The following is a 21757-nucleotide window of genomic DNA, read 5'->3' as shown; positions in this document are numbered from 1 at the left end:
GTATGACCATGTCCCACCCGTGGGAGTCTGTGAGCCAGGTTTCGGATATCGCCACCACATCCAGGTCGGCATTCCTTATTTCTGTTTCCAATTCCAGGATCTTGTTTCCTAAACTGTGTGCGTTGACGTACATAGCCCTCCATGTTATATTTTTGTTATGTCTCAGTGGGGATATTCCTGTTTGAGCTATTTGAACACCTTTAGCATTGTTTGTGTTATTTGTGCTTTCCTGAGGCTCAGAACCACAATGTGTACTCCCCATATACCCAGAACTACAGTGTGTACTCCCCCTAGACCCGGAATTACAATGTGACCCATAAATATGATGTGACCCTACTCCCGACTCAAAAGTGTGTGCACTCACCCCTGACCCAGAATTTCGGTGTCTACTTTCCTCAGCCTCATAAATGTATTGGCATTTTAGTTCGCCTGGTATGTTGTTTGTGCCTGTACCCTCCCCCGACTTACCTAGTTTAAAGCCCTGTGGAGTAGGTGGGCTAGGCGGTGTCCAAGGACATTCTTCCCTCTTCTGGTTAGGTGTAGCCCGTCGTGTCCCTGTAGTCCTTGCAATGCTTCTCCATGGTGCAGAAACCCGAAGTTCATCTCCTTGCACCATCCTCGCAGCCAGTCGTTCGCCCTTTGTATTCGATCCTCTCTGGCTCTGCCCTTGCCCCTCACTGGGAGAATCGAGGAGAAGACTACCTGCGCATCCATCCTCCTCAGCTTCTCCCCCAGGGCCCTGAAGTCTTCAGGTATGCTGTCCGGGCTGCTCCTTGCAGTGTCGTTGGTTCCAACGTGGATTAGAACCATGGGGAAGTGGTCTCGGGGCTTGATGAGTCTGTCAATGCAAGCAGTGACATCCCGGATCCTGGCCCCTGGCAAACAGCAGACCTCTCTTGATTGTAGGTCTGGTCTGCAGATTGGTCCCTCGGTGCCCCTCAGCAGCGAATCTCCGATGACCACCACTCTCCGCTTCTTAGGGGTGGGCTGTACTGTTGATTCCGGAGTTGGAACCGTCTGCTGAACAACTACTTGTAGCTCTTTCTCCGGACCTTCCTGTAGCAGCTGATATCTGTTCCTCAGGGCGATATGAGGTGTCAATGTTGAGCTGTCCTGTATGGGGGAAAAAGAGACAGAGTTAGGTCCTCTGCATTTTCTTGTGGAGGAAGTCACTAACTGCCAGGAGTCAGCGTCTCCAACCACTTCCTGCATTCCGGTAGTTTGTCTCAAGGTGGCCGTTTTGGATGCTATGGGTGTTCCCAGGGTGGTCTTGTCAGGTTCCTGTTCAGCGATCTGAGACAGCTCCTGGATGACTCCATCGATGAAGGTCTCGTCGTCTCGGATGCTCCTTAAGCGCTGAACCTCCTCTCTCAGGCTCTTTAGCTCCATCAAAAGGCTTTCATCCGGTTGAACCATTACTTCTGTCTGCGTTGAGACTGTAGACATCTTTGAGGGGATGGCCTCGGTCTGTACAGAGACCTCTGCCCTCCGTCCTGGTTCTCCTTCCATCTGTACTCGGACCATATCCATCCCATGGGTGCTCTCGGTGACTGAACTGCCTGTTTTGATTGAAGTCTTACTGCTTCTAGTCCTACCTGCCATTACAAAGGTTTATTGTTATTATTTCTTAATTAAAAATTTATTTATTTTTTTTTTTTTAGGATGTTTGTTAGGGTGGGGGCTGTTAGGTGTTGGTCAGTAAGTGTTGAGGGAGGGATAGAGGTAGTTAGTTAGTTCTTGGTCTGAGGGATGGAGTAGTTAGTTAGTTAGTTAGTAGTAGTAGTTAGTTAGTTAACAGTTAGTTAATTGTCAGTTAAGAACGTCTGTTTGTTAGTGTGCCTGTTTAGTGAGAAAGATTTAGTAGCTTGTTGGTGAGATAGAAAGTTGTAAGATTGAGAGTTAAAGACTTGGTAGAAAGTTGTAGATTGATAGTTAAAGACTTGGTAGAACGCTAAAGAAAGACTGAAGACAATTGATTAGTTAGCTAGTCTTATAAGTTGGGAGTCCGGCTATAGCTGATAGCCCTTTCTTGATGTCCAAAAAACATCAAAATAGAGTCTAATGTTGGCATAGCAGTACCAGAGGGATGATCCAGTGGTGACTGTGAGTACTGCACGTTAGAAACAATTATTCAGGTTCAAGTGGATGATAGAAGTGAATGCATGTGAGGCCTCTGGCAGGTGTTTCAAATGGACCATCAAGTAGACTTATCTCCTGTTTTGTTAGGCTTGTGTGATGGTGGTGTGATGACTGGTGGAACATTCTCTTATCTTCCTTTCCTTAGCCCTGACGGTTACATCTATGAGAAGGAAGCAATCCTGGAATACATTTTGCACCAGAAGAAGGAGATTACCCTGCAGCTGAAGGTACGTTGGCCATGGTTGATTTTCCTAGAGGGCAAAATTAGTGGCGTGTTATTAGACAAGCTGTGAGGACTCTTGCCGATGTGAATGCTGAGAACTAGAAAGAGAAAGTTTGGCTGTGTGAGGGATCGCTATTGAAAAGCACCGATGCAGTTGGCTGGGGTAGGAGAGAGTTTAGGTTTTACCCACATAAGACATGAACACATGAATGAGCTTTCAGTGGGGGTATTCTCATACCTGCTTGAAACCTGCCGCATCTCTGGGAGGATCATAAGCGAGGGCTCAGAGTCACAATTTCAGAAATCCCATCGCTATTGTAAAGTCCTCTTACTTGTGATGTCCTGTCCTGTCTGTCTGTCCAAATTAGATTGTCAGCTCTTCTGAGCAGGGGCTGTCTATTGAATGTTAAATGTACAGCGCTGCATACGCCTTTCAGCGCTATAGAAATGATAAATAGTAGTGTTCACGATAAGCCTCAAGACCTCGGTAGTGGCGCGTTTCACGTGAAGACTTTCGCCTCACAATTTGCTTGTATTGTCATTGGTCATGGAGAGAGTGTTTCAGGTCACAAATACCCCGATGTAACTTTAATATTTGAAAAACATTTATATGAAGAATTAAGTACATCGGGGCATTTGTGACCTGAAACACTCTCTCCATGCAAGCAAATTGTGAGGCGAGAGTCTTCACGTGAAACAAGTCCCTGCCAAGGTTTATTATAGGTCTGAGGACTTTATAACAGCACTGGCATCTCTGTGAGGAGACGGATGAGTTTGGGTGCTTGAGGGGGAAGGTGTCCTGGGTTACTTTTTTTTCCTTCTCCTTGCCATTTCTGGCTGTGCAGGCATATGAAAAGCAGAGGAGCGAGCTGAAGACGGAACAAGAGGAGCTGAGCAAAGCAGTCAAAGAGTCGCAAGTGAAAGGCTTTCTGGAGAAAGAAATGTCCATTGTCCTCAAACCTGTGAACCATTTGACCGCAGTGCCAGGTACTGTGACTTAGAAAATTCAGACTATATCTTACATGCTTGAAGCTGGCTTCGTATGCTGTCCAACATCCCGAGGGGTATCCCATATTTGTACACATGTAAACATGGGCAAATTGGCTATGTGAAAATACACCCACTCATATAGTGTGCAGGGGGTGTACGCTGGTACGTAAAAAAACGTACGCATTCCATGCAAGAAAATATGCTACTTGGGCGCAAAAGCTGTGGGCATCCTTGCTTGTATTCGATGTGGCAATGAATCCCCTGACTGAACAGAGCTTGATGTACCGAACTTAATTCTGCTTCTTTGATTATTTTAACTCGTAGTTCCTCTTTATTTTCCAGATTGAAAATGGCCAGTGCAAAAGTCTGCTTTAGTCAGCGAAGAGCCTGTCAATTCTTGCTTTTTTGGGAGTTATATTGTATGGCAGCAGTGTGTGTGTTTGTGTTCTCTTTAGCTCACACCTTTTCAATAGTCGCTCAAAACAAGGTAACATAGTAAATGACGGCAGATAGAGACCCAAATGGTCCTTTTGCTTAGATATTTCTTGGCCAGAAACCCAGAGCTCTGCCTGGTAGTGTGCTTAACCGTGCAAGTCTGCCCTGCACTGGCCTTAGTTCTTCAATATATACCATTATTTTCTGATTAGAGATCCTCTGCTTCTTTGAACTCTGTCACCGTTTTCCTCTCCACCACCTCCCTCGGGAGCGCATTCCATGCATCAATTAAAGATGAATTTCCTACCATTATTCTTGAGTCTACCACCCCTCAACCTCAAATTATGTCCTCTGGTTTTACCATTTTCCTTTCTCTGGAAAAGATTTTGTTCTACGTTAATACCTTTCAAGTATTTGAACGTCTGAATCATATCTCCCCTGTCCCTCCTTTCCCCTAGGGTAAACATATTCAGGACTTCCAGTCTCTCCTCATACGTCTTTTGCCGCAAACCTCCTACCATTCTCTGGACCGCTTCAAATCTTCTTATGTCCTTTGCCAGATACAGTCTCCACAATTGAACACAATACTCCAAGTGTGGCCTCACCAACAACCCGTCCAAGGGCATCAACACCTTCTTCTGCAACAGAGTAGACATGCCGGATGGTGTGAAGGACCTGGCGAAGCTTGAAGAATGGTTTGAAATTTGGCAGCTAAAATTTAATGCTAAGAAATGCAAGGTCATGCATTTGGGCTGCAAAAAACAGAGGGAACGGTACAGTTTATTGGGGAAAGAACTTATGCGCACGACGGAAGAGGGGGATTTGGGCGTGATTGTATGTGATAATGTTAAGGTGGCCAAACAGGTTGAAAAGGTGACGGCGAAAGCTAGAAGGTTGTTAGGTTGCATAGGGAGAGGCACGGCCAGTAGGAAAAAAGGGGGTATTGATGCCTTTGAATAAGGCTCTTTTGAGATCTCATTTAGAATATTGTGTACCATTCTGGAGGCCGCTACCTTCAAATAGATGTAAAAAGTATTGAGTCGGTCCAGAGGAAGGCTACTAAAATGGTATGTGGTCTTCGTGATAAGGCGTATGGGGACAGACAATCTGTATACTTTGGAGGAAAGGCGGGAGAGGGGACATATGATAGAAATGTTTAAATGCCTATGTAATATAAATGCGCATGAGTCGAGTCTCTTTCATTTGAAAGGAAACTCTGCAATGAGAGGGCATAGGATGAAGTTAAGAGGTGATAGGCTCTGGAGTAATCTAAGGAAATACTTTGTTACAGAAAGGGTGGTAGATATATGGAACAGTCTCCCAGAAGAGGTGGCGGAGACAGAGACTGTGTCTTAATTCAAAAGGGCCTGGGATAGGCACGTGGGATCTCTCAGAGAGAGAAAGCGATAATGCATAACGCGGATGGGCAGACTAGATGGGCCATTTGGCCTTTATCTGGCATCATGTTTTTATGTTAATTATCCTGGAACCACTAACCCTCAGAATTTTCTGATTCTGGACATGTTATGTCAGGCATCAATGATATACATCTTGGTTTAATGGGTTCGATATATTTATTATTATGATTATGCCAGTTCATTCATCTGCCACTCTTGAGGAGGGCAGTGGATAGGAAATGAGGCACTTATATGCCCCTTTTCCACCCCAAATATTCTGTGACATGCTTCTTCTCAGGAGGCACCAGCCCGAGGTCCTGTGCCTGGATAAGCTCCCTGTTAGCACTGCGAACAGAAACGGGTCAAGTGTAATGGAAATACACAGAAAAACACCTCAGCGGGTCAGGATTGGCCCATCAGAGTTCCCAATATCGATTCATCTTTTATTTTTGAAATCCATTTAATCATGGAAATACCCTCTCTTAAAAATACGTAACAGCATGATGTTCTTCCGAGGAACTGTTACTCTTCTCCAAACTCCAGGAGCGTCGGGTGCACATTCCCATCCCTTCTGCTTAGGCTCCCACCAGCCCTGAAGACCTGGTGCTACTGCTGTCCAGCCCAGGGAAGCTTTTAGCCTCATTAGCTAAGAGACGGTGATGTCCTGTATGACCCAGTTCAAATGCAGTGGAAACACAGGAATATTCAAAGTCTCCATCCCTCTCTGGATTAGTTAACGAATGGATCCAGTCCATCTTTTATCGCCACTGAATGCCAGGCTGATTGCCTCAAGACAAAGCAGTGGACAATTAGAACAAGTCTCTGCACGCAGTGGGATAAAATTCAGGACTGAATCAGTTTGGTCAACCTGGGATGGAGCAGCAAATCCACGGTCATTTGAGACTCGCTAGACCAGCCCTCAGGATGGCTACTGAAGCAGCCTGTGTTGTGTAGAAGCTGTGGAGCAGGGGTCTCCAAAGTCCCTCCTCGAGCGCCGAATCCAGTCAGGTTTTCGGGATTTCCCCAATGAATATGCACTAAAAGTATTACATGCACATAGATCTCATGGATATTCATTGGGGGATTCCCGAAAACCTGACTTGATTCGGCCCTCGAGGAGAGACTTTGGAGACCCCTGCTGTGGAGTCTTCCCTAGAAGCTAGGTATGGTGATCCCAGGGCTACCAAGTTTCCCAGTTCCAGGCTGGAGCCTTTTTGGCCAGTCCTGGTTTTGAACCTCCATCCTAACGCACTATGGGATTCGTAGTCCCTGCTTTTACCCACTGAACTTTGTGCTGAAAATCAAAGATATCAAGGATAAGGCTGTCAGAAACCCAGAACGGACCTATGATCTCCCTTCTGGAATCTGGGCAATAATGGCAGTTGTGGCACAATGCCTCCAAAATACATGTCTCTAAGATGTTATAAGCAAGGAGTTAATATACTGAACATTTGTCATCCTTCTACTGCCCTTTGTATGTTTTAATAGATAAGCGAGAGGTAAAAATAAATTCCAGAATGTTTAAGGTAGAAGACCTCCAGCTAGCTGGCCGGTCTGAGGAGGGACAGAGAAGGTGGGGTGCAGTGAACATTGCTGTAAATTTATACCAATGATTAAGCGATTATACCTGTATTCTGAGGAATGGCCACAGGAGGACAGCACTGAGCTATTAAATGTAATTGGCGCCCTCCTGTGGCGCTATCCAGAATAACACGTATAAATCTAAGATTTGAAATCCAGCACAAAATTTCTTTAGATGGATTTTGTTTTTATTTATATATTTATTTATTTGGTTGCTTAGCCCATCCTCCCAAAAGAGCCCAGAATGGGTTACAGATCAGCATACATAGTATAATTAAATAACTGCATAGCACAGACAGATACTCTTACAAAGAATGTTGTTATTTACCCACTGAACTTTGTGCTGAAAATCAAAGATATCAAGGATAAGGCTGTCAGAAACCCAGAACGGACCTATGATCTCCCTTCTGGAACTGGGCAATTTGGCAGTTGTGGCACAATACCTCCAAAATACATGTCTCTAAGATGTTATAAGCAAGGAGTTAATATACTGAACATTTGTCATCCTTCTAATATAATTATAATACACATATTGAACATATAACTTTTAAATGTGCTAAAAGTCATAAGTATAAAGACACTGCAGAGAAACTTGTTATATGTTCTGAATGTGATATGCATTTTAGGCATGCTTTGTTTCTGCAATATCATGTAAAGACACATATTTGCATGCTTAATTGATAAATGTCAATATTGTACTTGAATTTAAGATTTGAAATTAATAAAGATTAAAAAAATAAAATAAAATAGACACATACTGAAGAGATACCTTTTAAATGTGCTAAATGTGATAAGTATAAAGACACTGAAGGGAAACCCATTAAATGTTCTGAATGTGATATGCATTTTAGGCATGCTTTGTTTCTGCAATATCATATAAAGACACATACTAAAGAGATACCTTTTAAATGTTCTTAATGTGATAAGTATAAAGATACAGATTGAACATATACCTTTTAAATGTTCATGTCATAAGTATAAAGACACACATACTGAACAGATACCTATTAAATGTTCTGAATGTCATATGTATAAAGATACACACTGAAGACAAAACTTTGAAATGTTCTGAATGTGATAAATATAAAGACACTGAAGAAAAACCTTTTAAATGTTCTAAAAGTTATAAGTATAAAGACACTGAAGAGTAATCCGTTAAATGTTCTGAATGTGATATGCATTTCAGGCATGCTTTGTTTCTGCAATATCATATAAATACACATACTGAAGGGAAACCTCTTTAATGTTCTGAATGTAATAAGTATAAATATAATGAAGAGAAACCTTTTAAATGGTTTGAATGTGATAAGTCCTGTAATACCCTGTTCAAATTCAATGGAAACACAAGAATATTCAAAGTCTCCATCCCTCTCTGGATTAGTTAACGAATGTATCCAGTCCATCCTTTTATCGCCACTGAATGCCAGTCTGATTTCCTCAAGACAAAGCAGTAGACAGTTAGAACAAGTCCCTGCAAGTAGTGGGATAAAATTCAGGACTGAATGAGTTTGGTCGACCTGAGATTGAGCAGCAAATCCAAGGTCATTTGAGACTCGCTAGACCAACCCTCAGGATGTCTGTGCAGAAGCTGTGGAGTCTTCCCTAAAGGCTGGTAAGCGACCCCCCAGGGCTACCAAGTATCCCAGTTCCAGGCTGGAGCCTTTTTGGCCAGTCCTGGTTTTGAACCTCCATCCTAACGCACTATGGGATTCGTAGTCCCTGCTTTTACCCACTGAACTTTGTGCTGAAAATCAAAGACATCAAGGATAAGGCTGTCAGAAACCCAGAACGGACCTATGATCTCCCTTCTGGATCTGGGCAATTTGGCAGTTGTGGCACAATGCCTCCAAAATACATGTCTCTAAGATGTTATAAGCAAGGAGTTAATATACTGAACATTTGTCATCCTTCTACTGCCCTTTGTATGTTTTAATAGATAAGCGAGAGGTAAAAATAAATTCCAGAATGTTTAAGGTAGAAGACCTCCAGCTAGCTGGCCGGTCTGAGGAGGGACAGAGAAGGTGGGGTGCAGTGAACATTGCTGTAAATTTATACCAATGATTAAGCGATTATACCTGTATTCTGAGGAATGGCCACTGGAGGACAGCACTGAGCTATTAATATAGTTCTTTCTAATGTAATTGGCGCCCTCCTGTGGCGCTATCCAGAATAACACCGTATAAATCTAAGATTTGAAATCCAGCACAAAATTTCTTTAGATGGCATTTTGTTTTTATTTATATATTATTATTTATTTATTTGGTTGCTTAGCCCATCCTCCCAAAAGAGCCCAGAATGGGTTACAGATCAGCATACATAGTATAATTAAATAACTGCATAGCCCAGATAGATACTCTTACAAAGAATGTTGTTATTTACCCACTGAACTTTGTGCTGAAAATCAAAGATATCAAGGATAAGGCTGTCAGAAACCCAGAACGGACCTATGATCTCCCTTCTGGAACTGGGCAATTTGGCAGTTGTGGCACAATACCTCCAAAATACATGTCTCTAAGATGTTATAAGCAAGGAGTTAATATACTGAACATTTGTCATCCTTCTAATATAATTATAATACACATATTGAACATATAACTTTTAAATGTGCTAAAAGTCATAAGTATAAAGACACTGCAGAGAAACTTGTTATATGTTCTGAATGTGATATGCATTTTAGGCATGCTTTGTTTCTGCAATATCATGTAAAGACACATATTTGCATGCTTAATTGATAAAAGTCAATATTGTACTTGATTTAAGATTTGAAATGAATAAAGATTAAAAAAATAAAATAGACACATACTGAAGAGATACCTTTTAAATGTGCTAAATGTGATAAGTATAAAGACACTGAAGGGAAACCCATTAAATGTTCTGAATGTGATATGCATTTTAGGCATGCTTTGTTTCTGCAATATCATATAAAGACACATACTAAAGAGATACCTTTTAAATGTTCTTAATGTGATAAGTATAAAGATACAGATTGAACATATACCTTTTAAATGTTCATGTCATAAGTATAAAGACACACATACTGAACAGATACCTATTAAATGTTCTGAATGTCATATGTATAAAGATACACACTGAAGACAAAACTTTGAAATGTTCTGAATGTGATAAATATAAAGACACTGAAGAAAAACCTTTTAAATGTTCTAAAAGTTATAAGTATAAAGACACTGAAGAGTAATCCGTTAAATGTTCTGAATGTGATATGCATTTCAGGCATGCTTTGTTTCTGCAATATCATATAAATACACATACTGAAGGGAAACCTCTTTAATGTTCTGAATGTAATAAGTATAAATATAATGAAAAGAAACCTTTTAAATGGTTTGAATGTGATAAGTCCTGTAATACCCTGTTCAAATTCAATGGAAACACAAGAATATTCAAAGTCTCCATCCCTCTCTGGATTAGTTAACGAATGTATCCAGTCCATCTTTTATCGCCACTGAATGCCAGTCTGATTTCCTCAAGACAAAGCAGTAGACAGTTAGAACAAGTCCCTGCAAGTAGTGGGATAAAATTCAGGACTGAATGAGTTTGGTCGACCTGAGATTGAGCAGCAAATCCAAGGTCATTTGAGACTCGCTAGACCAACCCTCAGGATGGCTGTGCGGAAGCTGTGGAGTCTTCCCTAAAGGCTGGTAAGCGACCCCCCAGGGCTACCAAGTTTCCCAGTTCCAGGCTGGAGCCTTTTTGGCCAGTCCTGTTTTTAAACCTCCATCCTAACGCACTATGGGATTCGTAGTCCCTGCTTTTACCCACTGAACTTTGTGCTGAAAATCAAAGACATCAAGGATAAGGCTGTCAGAAACCCAGAACTGACCTATGATCTCCCTTCTGGATCTGGGCAATTTGGCAGTTGTGGCACAATGCCTCCAAAATACATGTCTCTAAGATGTTATAAGCAAGGAGTTAATATACTGAACATTTGTCATCCTTCTACTGCCCTTTGTATGTTTTAATAGATAAGCGAGAGGTAAAAATAAATTCCAGAATGTTTAAGGTAGAAGACCTCCAGCTAGCTGGCCGGTCTGAGGAGGGACAGAGAAGGTGGGGTGCAGTGAACATTGCTGTAAATTTATACCAATGATTAAGCGATTATACCTGTATTCTGAGGAATGGCCACAGGAGGACAGCACTGAGCTATTAAATATAGTTCTTTCTAATGTAATTGGCGCCCTCCTGTGGCGCTATCCAGAATAACACCTATAAATCTAAGATTTGAAATCCAGCACAAAATTTCTTTAGATGCATTTTGTTTTTATTTATATATTTATTTATTTATTTGGTTGCATAGCCCATCCTCCCAAAAGAGCCCAGAATGGGTTACAGATCAGCATACATAGAATAATTAAATAACTGCATAGCACAGATAGATACTCTTACAAAGAATGTTGTTATTTACCCACTGAACTTTGTGCTGAAAATCAAAGATATCAAGGATAAGGCTGTCAGAAACCCAGAACGGACCTATGATCTCCCTTCTGGAACTGGGCAATTTGGCAGTTGTGGCACAATACCTCCAAAATACATGTCTCTAAGATGTTATAAGCAAGGAGTTAATATACTGAACATTTGTCATCCTTCTAATATAATTATAATACACATATTGAACATATAACTTTTAAATGTGCTAAAAGTCATAAGTATAAAGACACTGCAGAGAAACTTGTTATATGTTCTGAATGTGATATGCATTTTAGGCATGCTTTGTTTCTGCAATATCATGTAAAGACACATATTTGCATGCTTAATTGATAAATGTCAATATTGTACTTGATTTAAGATTTGAAATGAATAAAGATTAAAAAAATAAAATAAAATAGACACATACTGAAGAGATACCTTTTAAATGTGCTAAATGTGATAAGTATAAAGACACTGAAGGGAAACCCATTAAATGTTCTGAATGTGATATGCATTTTAGGCATGCTTTGTTTCTGCAATATCATATAAAGACACATACTAAAGAGATACCTTTTAAATGTTCTTAATGTGATAAGTATAAAGATACAGATTGAACATATACCTTTTAAATGTTCATGTCATAAGTATAAAGACACACATACTGAACAGATACCTATTAAATGTTCTGAATGTCATATGTATAAAGATACACACTGAAGACAAAACTTTGAAATGTTCTGAATGTGATAAATATAAAGACACTGAAGAAAAACCTTTTAAATGTTCTAAAAGTTATAAGTATAAAGACACTGAAGAGTAATCCGTTAAATGTTCTGAATGTGATATGCATTTCAGGCATGCTTTGTTTCTGCAATATCATATAAATACACATACTGAAGGGAAACCTCTTTAATGTTCTGAATGTAATAAGTATAAATATAATGAAGAGAAACCTTTTAAATGGTTTGAATGTGATAAGTCCTGTAATACCCTGTTCAAATTCAATGGAAACACAAGAATATTCAAAGTCTCCATCCCACTCTGGATTAGTTAACGAATGTATCCAGTCCACCTTTTATCGCCACTGAATGCCAGTCTGATTTCCTCAAGACAAAGCAGTAGACAGTTAGAACAAGTCCCTGCAAGTAGTGGGATAAAATTCAGGACTGAATGAGTTTGGTCGACCTGAGATTGAGCAGCAAATCCAAGGTCATTTGAGACTCGCTAGACCAACCCTCAGGATGGCTGTGCGGAAGCTGTGGAGTCTTCCCTAAAGGCTGGTAAGCGACCCCCCAGGGCTACCAAGTTTCCCAGTTCCAGGCTGGAGCCTTTTTGGCCAGTCCTGGTTTTAAACCTCCATCCTAACGCACTATGGGATTCGTAGTCCCTGCTTTTACCCACTGAACTTTGTGCTGAAAATCAAAGACATCAAGGATAAGGCTGTCAGAAACCCAGAACTGACCTATGATCTCCCTTCTGGATCTGGGCAATTTGGCAGTTGTGGCACAATGCCTCCAAAATACATGTCTCTAAGATGTTATAAGCAAGGAGTTAATATACTGAACATTTGTCATCCTTCTACTGCCCTTTGTATGTTTTAATAGATAAGCGAGAGGTAAAAATAAATTCCAGAATGTTTAAGGTAGAAGACCTCCAGCTAGCTGGCCGGTCTGAGGAGGGACAGAGAAGGTGGGGTGCAGTGAACATTGCTGTAAATTTATACCAATGATTAAGCGATTATACCTGTATTCTGAGGAATGGCCACAGGAGGACAGCACTAAGCTATTAAATATAGTTCTTTCTAATGTAATTGGCGCCCTCCTGTGGCGCTATCCAGAATAACACCTATAAATCTAACATTTGAAATCCAGCACAAAATTTCTTTAGATGGATTTTGTTTTTATTTATATATTTATTTATTTATTTGGTTGCTTAGCCTATCCTCCCAAAAGAGCCCAGAATGGGTTACAGATCAGCATACATAGTATAATTAAATAACTGCATAGCACAGATAGATACTCTTACAAAGAATGTTGTTATTTACCCACTGAACTTTGTGCTGAAAATCAAAGATATCAAGGATAAGGCTGTCAGAAACCCAGAACGGACCTATGATCTCCCTTCTGGAACTGGGCAATTTGGCAGTTGTGGCACAATACCTCCAAAATACATGTCTCTAAGATGTTATAAGCAAGGAGTTAATATACTGAACATTTGTCATCCTTCTAATATAATTATAATACACATATTGAACATATAACTTTTAAATGTGCTAAAAATCATAAGTATAAAGACACTGCAGAGAAACTTGTTATATGTTCTGAATGTGATATGCATTTTAGGCATGCTTTGTTTCTGCAATATCATGTAAAGACACATTTGCATGCTTAATTGATAAATGTCAATATTGTACTTGATTTAAGATTTGAAATGAATAAAGATTAAAAAAATAAAATAAAATAGACACATACTGAAGAGATACCTTTTAAATGTGCTAAATGTGATAAGTATAAAGACACTGAAGGGAAACCCATTAAATGTTCTGAATGTGATATGCATTTTAGGCATGCTTTGTTTCTGCAATATCATATAAAGACACATACTAAAGAGATACCTTTTAAATGTTCTTAATGTGATAAGTATAAAGATACAGATTGAACATATACCTTTTAAATGTTCATGTCATAAGTATAAAGACACACATACTGAACAGATACCTATTAAATGTTCTGAATGTCATATGTATAAAGATACACACTGAAGACAAAACTTTGAAATGTTCTGAATGTGATAAATATAAAGACACTGAAGAAAAACCTTTTAAATGTTCTAAAAGTTATAAGTATAAAGACACTGAAGAGTAATCCGTTAAATGTTCTGAATGTGATATGCATTTCAGGCATGCTTTGTTTCTGCAATATCATATAAATACACATACTGAAGGGAAACCTCTTTAATGTTCTGAATGTAATAAGTATAAATATAATGAAGAGAAACCTTTTAAATGGTTTGAATGTGATAAGTCCTGTAATACCCTGTTCAAATTCAATGGAAACACAAGAATATTCAAAGTCTCCATCCCTCTCTGGATTAGTTAACGAATGTATCCAGTCCACCTTTTATCGCCACTGAATGCCAGTCTGATTTCCTCAAGACAAAGCAGTAGACAGTTAGAACAAGTCCCTGCAAGTAGTGGGATAAAATTCAGGACTGAATGAGTTTGGTCGACCTGAGATTGAGCAGCAAATCCAAGGTCATTTGAGACTCGCTAGACCAACCCTCAGGATGGCTGTGCAGAAGCTGTGGAGTCTTCCCTAAAGGCTGGTAAGCGACCCCCCAGGGCTACCAAGTTTCCCAGTTCCAGGCTGGAGCCTTTTTGGCCAGTCCTGGTTTTAAACCTCCATCCTAACGCACTATGGGATTCGTAGTCCCTGCTTTTACCCACTGAACTTTGTGCTGAAAATCAAAGACATCAAGGATAAGGCTGTCAGAAACCCAGAACTGACCTATGATCTCCCTTCTGGATCTGGGCAATTTGGCAGTTGTGGCACAATGCCTCCAAAATACATGTCTCTAAGATGTTATAAGCATGGAGTTAATATACTGAACATTTGTCATCCTTCTACTGCCCTTTGTATGTTTCAATAGATAAGCGAGAGGTAAAAATAAATTCCAGAATGTTTAAGGTAGAAGACCTCCAGCTAGCTGGCCGGTCTGAGGAGGGACAGAGAAGGTGGGGTGCAGTGAACATTGCTGTAAATTTATACCAATGATTAAGCGATTATACCTGTATTCTGAGGAATGGCCACAGGAGGACAGCACTGAGCTATTAAATGTAATTGGCGCCCTCCTGTGGCGCTATCCAGAATAACACCTATAAATCTAAGATTTGAAATCCAGCACAAAATTTCTTTAGATGCATTTTGTTTTTATTTATAGATTTATTTATTTGGTTGCTTAGCCCATCCTCCCAAAAGAGCCCAGAATGGGTTACAGATCAGCATACATAGTATAATTAAATAACTGCATAGCACAGACAGATACTCTTACAAAGAATTTTGTTAATTTTCCTGGGAACAGTATTTCAGATGCATTCAGGTAACAATTTAGAAGTCAGAGTCTATGATTGCAGTCCAGTTCATGTGGGGATTTAAATACACAGGCGGTCCCTGCTCAGAAGTGCTGACAATCTAATTTAGACTGTAAGGAGAAGGAGAAGTATAAGTGGGAGAAAACGTGATGCAGCCTCCCATCAGCCCACTGGTTGTTTGAATTTTAAATCCAAAACAAGGCTGGAGAAGTATAAGGAAGAGAAAAAGCGAATAAGCTTTTGTCAGTCCATTGGTGTGCTAGAGGGAAGGTTTGTTACCTTTCACCAAAGAGTCCTGGGTTCAACTCCCATCCCTGCATGTTTGTTTTTTTAAATTAAGGAAGGAGAAGTATAAAGGGGAGAAAACGTGATTTACTCTTCATCAGTTCTTTGGTGGACTAGAGGAAAGCTTTGTTACCTGGTACCAAAGAGTATTGGGTTCAACTCCCCTTACTGGCTGTTTGAATTTTAATTCCAAATCAAGGAATGAGAAGTATAAAAGGGAGAAAAGGTGACCCCACCTTCATCAATCCAGTGGTGGACTCTAGAGGGATGCTTTGTTACCGTGTATTAAAGAGTCCTGGGTTTGACTCTGGTGCCAGGATGTTTGAATTTTAAATCCAATCAAGGAAGGAGAAGTATAAAGGGGAGAAAAGGTGACCCATCCTTCATCTGCCCAGTGGTAGACGAGAGGAAAGGTTTGTTACCTTTTTTACCAAAGAGTCCTGTGCTCAACTCCCCTGACTGGCTGTTTGAATTTTAAATCCAAATCATGGAAGGAAAAGTTATAGATGTTGATAACTCCCCCACAAAAAGTTATCTGCAAAGCAGCACCTGGTAACTGGGCAAAGTTGTGCTGATTGAGGGCAATTATCTGGACAAATTATTATAAATCACCTCAGTGCTTCTCAGGTAATGCCACGGTGGTCTGTGGGCAGAGTGAGAGGTTTCCCCAGTGTTACTCAGTTACCAGAGGGTCTTTTTTTTTATATTCATAACCACAGAACTACCCAGATATAGGGTTAAGACAATAAAAAGAAGTTTCTAAGTGTATTTTTAATATCACTAGCTCTGTCTGCCTCTCTGGATAAATACACTGACTGTGTTTAATCTACTGTGGTAGGATTTACAAAAAAAAAAAAACAACTCAAACAAAATACTGATCACCTCAGCTGTTCATCTTTTTCCCATGATTTGTTGCAGTATACCTAAAGTATAAAAAAAAAATAAAAATAAAAAAAGATCTCAAGTGATGGGATTATTCTCCAATCCAAGGCTCTCCACTGATGTTATGTACAGTCTGAGATAAGCGCAGAGGATTCGTAGGTGTGAGGGTTTAAAGTCTGGGATTAGTACAGGGATTCAGGAAGAAGCTATTGGTTCAGAGACCAATTTACCAAAAACTGAAAAAAGCACAATGTTACATTAGCTGTTAGTGACACAAACTTCATCAGTTCCTGTGATGGACTAGAGGAAAGGTTTGCTACCCTCTACCAAAAAGATCTGGGTTCGAGTCCAATCCCTGCCTAGTTGTTTGAATTTTTTAAATTCATATCAGGGAATGAGAGATATAAGAGGGAGAAAAATTATCATCATTACATGAAGCAGCTGGTGGCTGTGGGTGGGTGTGAAGCAGCTTAAAGGTTGTGGGTTTAAATCCCCTATTTCATGAGTTATTGGAATGTGAAACCAGAATGATGGGAGGAGAGGTATAAGGGGGAGAAAAAGTGAAGCCATTCTTACCAGTCCAGTCGTGGAGTAGAGGTAAGTTTATTACCTTGTAGCAAAGAGTCCTGGGTTCAACACCCGTCCCCGGCTGTTTGATTTTTAAATCCAAATCAAGGAAGAAGAAATATAAGGAGAAGAAAAAGTCCTGGGTTAAATTCCCCTGACTGGCTGAATTTTAAATCTAAATCAAGAAAGGAGACCTATAAGGAGGAAGAAAAATTGAGTTAACCATCACCAGTCCAGTTGTGGACTAGAGGAAAATTTGTTACCTTACAGAACAGGGTTCTGGGTTGAACTCCCCTGACTGGCTGTTTGAATTTTAAATCCAAATCCAGTAAGGAGAAATATAAGAAGAGCAAAAGTGAGCAAGGTTTCATCAGTCCATTGGTGGACTAGAGGAATTCTTTGTTACTTTGCACCAAAGAGTCCTGGGTTCGACTCCCATGTCAGGATTTTTGCATTTCTAATCCAAATCAAGGAAGGAGAAGTATAAGGTGGAGAAAAAGAGATCCAAACTTCATCAGTCCAGTGGTGGACTAGAGAAAATCTTTGCTACCTTGCACCAAAGAGTCCTGGGTTCGACTCCCGTGCTAGGATTTTGTATTTTAAATCCAAATCAAGGAAGGAGAAGTATAAGGCGGAGAAAAAGTGTCTCAACCTTCATCAGTCCTGTGGTGGACTAGAGGAAAGCTTTGCTACCTTGCACCAAAGAGTCCTGGGTTCGACTCGTGTGCTAGGATTTTTGTATTTTAAAATCCAAATCAAGGAAGGAGAAGTATAAGGGGGAGAAAAAGTGTTTCAACCTTCATCAGTCCAGTGGTGGACTAGAGGAAAGCTTTGCTTACCTTGTACCAAAGAGTCCTGGGTTCGACTCCCGTGCTAGGATGTTTGTATTTTAAAATCCAAATAAAGGAAGGAGAAGTATAAGGGGGAGAAAAAGTGTCTCAACCTTCATCAGTCCAGTGGTGGACTAGAGGAAATCTTTGCTACCTTGCACCAAAGAGTCCTGGGCAGTGTTCCCGCTAAGCTGCGTTGACGTGCGCACGCGCACAAAATATTACCTCGCAGCGCACAAGTTTCTCGTCGCAGCGCACACAGTGTAGAGCACAGTTCTTCAACCGCCGGTCCGCAAACAAAATCTTGCCGGTCCACGAAGGATTCGGTCCCCGCCGCAACGAAAGGCCGGCGTCAGCTGACTTGCAACTTCCTGTTGCAGTCGCTGTGCCGGGACTCCTGCCTTCGCCGGGACTCCTGCCTTCCACCGCGTTTGCCTCCTGCCTTGTCTCCGCACCTCCAGACCAGCAGCGGCAGCTGTGTATGCTTTTAACTTCGGCACAGAGCTGCCCCTAATCAATAGTTTAGCGCGGTTTCATAAGGCAGCCTCGGGGCCTTTGCTAGGCCGGCCCACATCGCATCATCGAAGCGGGCCGGCTATCAAAGGCCCCGAGGCTGCCTCATGAAACCGCGCTAAACTATTGATTAGGGGCAGCTCTGTGCCGAAGTTAAAAGCATACAGAGCTGCCGCTGCTGGTCTGAACTCTTGGGCCGCTGAAGGAGGGCAAAAAAGCAGCTGTCCTGGAGGTTTCCCTTCCTCTCGCCTTTACAGGTTCCTTTTTTCCACCTTTTTTTTTTCCTTCAAACGGCAACGGGCCCCAGCATCGACATCAATCAAGTAAGTTCCACTGTCAATCAAGCGGTTCTGCTCGGCCAAAGCTTCCCCTGTGACATGAGCCACCCTCAGGGGAAAGAAAGTGACCCACAAAGGTGAGGGGAAGGGGGGCAGATGATGGAAGTTGGGGGGGGGGGAGAGAGAGAGAGAAGGGGCAGATGATGGAATGGAGGAGATGAGAGAGAGAGAGAAGGGGACAGATGATGGAAGTGAGAAGAAGGGAGAGAGAGCAGAAGGCAGATGGATGTCAGTTGAGAAGGGAGAGCAGATGCTGAATGGAAGTGGGGAAAGAACACATACTGGATGGAAGGAGGAGATAAATAAAGGGGGAAGAAAATAGTAAGATAATGGAGGGGTGAGGGAAAGGGGTGACAAGCTGTGTGTAGACACAGTGAAAAGAGGGAAACGGGACTAAATAGTAAGAAAGAATTTAATTTAGATGGAGGCAGAAAATAGAGAAGGAAGACCAGAGAAGAAAAGGGAAGAGAGAGCAGAGAATGATCAGATCTGAGTGGAGGAAATGAGAAGAGAGATATGCTAAAAACCACAGGGGGGAGGGAAGGATAGAGATGCCAGACCATGAGGGGAACAGAAGGAAGATGATGGATGCTAGACCAAATTGGGGGGTGGGGGGGGGGGCAGGAGGAGAGATGGCAGGGAAAGACAGACAGTGAATGGAAGGGGCAGATGCTGGACTGAAGAGACAGAGAAGGTTATCATGCTGCTGTACCGGGCCATGGTACGCCCTCACCTGGAGTACTGCGTCCAGCACTGGTACTTTAAGAAGGACACGGTACTACTCGAAAGGATCCAGAGAAGAGCAACTAAAATGGTTAAGGGGCTGGAGGAGTTGCCGTACAGCGAAAGATTAGAGAAACTGGGCCTCTTCTCCCTTGAGCAGAGGAGATTGAGAGGGGACATGATAGAAACATTCAAGGTACTGAAGGGAATAGACTTAGTAGCTAAGGCAGGGAGAACGAGAGGGCACTCTCTAAAGTTGAAAGGGGATAGATTCCATACAAACGTAAGGAAGTTCTGTGGTAGAAAGCAACATATTTATTTGGCTCATAACTTGCTGGCGCCCGATATTTTTAGCTCACAGTGAAAAAAGTTTGCTCACAACACCCGCCCGCTTAGAGGGAACACTGGTCCTGGGTTCGACTCTTGTGCTAGGATTTTGTATTTTAAATCCAAATCAAGGAAGGAGAAGTATAAGGGGGAGAAATCCAGATTGAAAATGGCCAGTGCAAAAGTCTGCTTTAGTCAGCGAAGAGCCTGTCAATTCTTGCTTTTTTGGGAGTTATATTGTATGGCAGCAGTGTGTGTGTTTGTGTACTCTTTAGCTCACACCTTTTCAATAGTCGCTCAAAACAAGGTAACATAGTAAATGACGGCAGATAGAGACCCAAATGGTCCTTTTGCTTAGATATTTCTTGGCCAGAAACCCAGAGCTCTGCCTGGTAGTGTGCTTAACCGTGCAAGTCTGCCCTGTACTGGCCTTAGCTCTTCAATATATACCATTATTTTCTGATTAGAGATCCTCTGCTTCTTTGAACTCTGTCACCGTTTTCCTCTCCACCACCTCCCTCGGGAGCGCATTCCATGCATCAATTAAAGATGAATTTCCTATCATTATTCTTGAGTCTACCACCCCTCAACCTCAAATTATGTCCTCTGGTTTTACCATTTTCCTTTCTCTGGAAAAGATTTTGTTCTACGTTAATACCTTTCAAGTATTTGAACGTCTGAATCATATCTCCCCTGTCCCTCCTTTCCCCTAGGGTAAACATATTCAGGACTTCCAGTCTCTCCTCATACGTCTTTTGCCGCAAACCTCCTACCATTCTCTGGACCGCTTCAAGTCTTCTTATGTCCTTTGCCAGATACAGTCTCCACAATTGAACACAATACTCCAAGTGTGGCCTCACCAACAACCCGTCCAAGGGCATCAACACCTTCTTCTGCAACAGAGTAGACACGCCGGATGGTGTGAAGGACCTGGCGAAGCTTGAAGAATGGTTTGAAATTTGGCAGCTAAAATTTAATGCTAAGAAATGCAAGGTCATGCATTTGGGCTGCAAAAAACAGAGGGAACGGTACAGTTTATTGGGGAAAGAACTTAAGCGCACGACGGAAGAGGGGGATTTGGGCGTGACTGTATGTGATCACTAGAAGGTTGTTAGGCTGCATAGGGAGAGGCACGGCCAGTAGGAAAAAAGGGGGTATTGATGCCTTTGAATAAGGCTCTTTTGAGATCTCATTTAGAATATTGTGTACCATTCTGGAGGCCGCACCTTCAAATAGATGTAAAAAGTATTGAGTCGGTACAGAGGAAGGCTACTAAAATGGTATGTGGTCTTCGTGATAAGGCGTATGGGGACAGACAATCTGTATACTTTGGAGGAAAGGCGGGAGAGGGGACATATGATAGAAATGTTTAAATACCTATGTAATATAAATGTGCATGAGTCGAGTCTCTTTCATTTGAAAGGAAACTCTGCAATGAGAGGGCATAGGATGAAGTTAAGAGGTGATAGGCTCTGGAGTAATCTAAGGAAATACTTTTTTACAGAAAGGGTGGTAGATATATGGAACAGTCTCCCAGAAGAGGTGGCGGAGACAGAGACTGTGTCTTAATTCAAAAGGGCCTGGGATAGGCACGTGGGATCTCTCAGAGAGAGAAAGCGATAATGCATAACGCGGATGGGCAGACTAGATGGGCCATTTGGCCTTTATCTGGCATCATGTTTTTATGTTAATTATCCTGGAACCACAACCCTCAGAATTTTCTGATTCTGGACATGTTATGTCAGGCATCAATGATATACATCTTGGTTTAATGGGTTCGATATATTTATTATTATGATTATGCCAGTTCATTCATCTGCCACTCTTGAGGAGGGCAGTGGATAGGAAATGAGGCACTTATACGCCCCTTTTCCACCCCAAATGTTCTGTGACATGCTTCTTCTCAGGAGGCACCAGCCCGAGGTCCTGTGCCTGGATAAGCTCCCCGTTAGCACTGCGAACAGAAACGGGTCAGGTGTAATGGAAATACACAGAAAAACACCTCAGCGGGTCAG

General features: G+C 41.5%; 1 protein-coding gene across 1 annotated transcript in view; it reads left to right on the top strand.

Moving 5' to 3' along the window:
* The window catches only part of LOC117352221 (nitric oxide synthase-interacting protein-like), a 69229-nt gene extending 65322 nt beyond the window's left edge, over positions 1-3907 (top strand). The window contains exons 6-8 of the mRNA XM_033928506.1: positions 2285-2366; positions 3208-3349; positions 3695-3907. Coding sequence (XP_033784397.1) covers positions 2285-2366; positions 3208-3349; positions 3695-3699 — 229 coding nt within the window. The 3' untranslated portion in view covers positions 3700-3907. The remainder of the gene's footprint in view (positions 1-2284; positions 2367-3207; positions 3350-3694) is intronic.
* Positions 3908-21757: the final 17850 nt, after the last annotated feature.

This window comes from Geotrypetes seraphini, chromosome 19 (genome assembly GCF_902459505.1).
Source record: "Geotrypetes seraphini chromosome 19, aGeoSer1.1, whole genome shotgun sequence".
In the NCBI taxonomy this organism is placed as follows: domain Eukaryota; kingdom Metazoa; phylum Chordata; class Amphibia; order Gymnophiona; family Dermophiidae; genus Geotrypetes; species Geotrypetes seraphini.
The sequence above is the reverse complement of the archived record's forward strand: the minus strand, read 5'-3'. Positions and strand labels throughout refer to the sequence as shown.